This window comes from Limulus polyphemus, unplaced genomic scaffold, assembly GCF_000517525.1.
Source record: "Limulus polyphemus unplaced genomic scaffold, Limulus_polyphemus-2.1.2 Scaffold2230, whole genome shotgun sequence".
NCBI lineage: Eukaryota > Metazoa > Arthropoda > Merostomata > Xiphosura > Limulidae > Limulus > Limulus polyphemus.
In genome coordinates, this window is record NW_013667840.1 from 193,329 (window position 1) to 195,016 (window position 1,688).

Genomic DNA, 1,688 nt, shown 5'->3' on the forward strand with positions numbered 1-1,688 from the left:
TATATATATATATATATATATATATATATATATATTTAATTTCTAAAATACTAAAAATTTGTTTCTTTATATATATATATATATTATACAATTATATAAAATAGTAACTGTATTGATCAGACATCAGTATTGTAGCTTCACATGCTTAGTTCTAAATGTAGTCATTACCATAAAAACTACAGAATTTCTGTATAGTGTAAAACATTTATTTATTTTATAAGTACTAGCAAATGTATCCATGTGAAAGTTTATTTTTGTCAGAATTATGCCAGTGACACTATAAAGATTGAAAGTACATGACAGTGAAATTATTCATGTCCACCGAGCTTCAGTATTTAAGTAATATTTTATTTTATTTTTTATGTTTTTATCAAAAAGCAATAAGTAACACGTGACTTTAAAATATCTCACTTAGTATTAGTGTGTATACAATGTGTAATAAGAAATCTGTCAAATGATTGATGGGATTTGAAAACTAATGTTTTACAAGTTATGAATATAAATATTGTTTCTGTTTTTGCTCTTAGTATGCCAGTAATGATTGAAATTAGATAGACTGTATATATATATATATATATATATATATATGTATATATATATATACATACCACATGTAATGAAAGAAGAAACTGGAGATATACCATCAGTATCCCTAGAGGCCACCCCCACTGACTGGTCAATACTTAGCCAACATTGGAGCTATGAAATCTGTGCATTTTGAAAGAAAATAGCTTCTTCTTGAAACATCCTGGTTAATTTCAAAAACTCCAATTGCAAGAGCTTAGAAGGAGTTAGAGGACAAATAAACTTCTCTCAAATTATAGTAAGATTTGGAGGGAGGGGGAACCAGTGCTAAGCCAGTTACTCTGTTTAAAGCCAGGTTTTTATAAACACAGCTTCTGATCACTTCTAACAAGTTTCATGCCAAATAACATCTCTCTTTTGTATCTTACAAGTAAATTGAAACACTGATACCTAGAAAAACATAGGATTTTTTTTTAATCCAGACCAGATTCGCAAACTTTAAATTTACTTTCAAAGCGCTGAAACCAATGAAGCTACAAAATCTTCTTCAAATGTATGCGTGTATTATCATCAAAGAATTACTATAGGTTGACTGAATAAATTTCTTAAATTGATATTGTTATTGATATCTGTTAGATTTAACATTCCAGTAGCTTAGATTAAGCTGTTTGACAAAGAAAAAGAAATTTTGAAGGAATAAGTAGAATAAATGTTAATATAGTTAACTTATGGTGAGCTCTAGCCAATATAAGTTGTCATCAATATATTATCAACAACAACATGTATTATGGTTGCTCTCTGTATTAAAGTTGCTTTACTGTTCATATTTTGCCTTTAGATTGTTATTCTGGTCTGCAGAAGAAACAAATCAGCATGCTATTTATATGTCACGTATGGATGGTTCCAACTCACAAATTGTCACCTCCCAACAAGAAAACAAACTTTTGATTACACCAGTCAGTAAGTTAATTATATTGTGATAAATTCATTTTTAATGTTCATTGTTTTGAAAAATCATGTTTAATACTACTATGAAGCAATAGTTTTTACTTTTGGATGATGTGTTAAGAAAATAAATATTGTATTCACATTTTATTATTTGCTTTTATATATATATATATATATATATATATATATATATGTGTGTGTGTGTGTGTGTGTGT

General features: G+C 27.4%; 1 protein-coding gene across 1 annotated transcript in view; it reads left to right on the forward strand.

Moving 5' to 3' along the window:
• LOC106466344 (low-density lipoprotein receptor-related protein 1-like) overlaps nt 1-1,505 on the forward strand; it is a 98,445-nt gene extending 96,940 nt beyond the window's left edge. The window contains exon 31 of the mRNA XM_013926618.2: nt 1,364-1,505. Within this exon, the coding sequence (XP_013782072.2) occupies nt 1,364-1,505 (142 nt within the window). The remainder of the gene's footprint in view (nt 1-1,363) is intronic.
• Nucleotides 1,506-1,688: the final 183 nt, after the last annotated feature.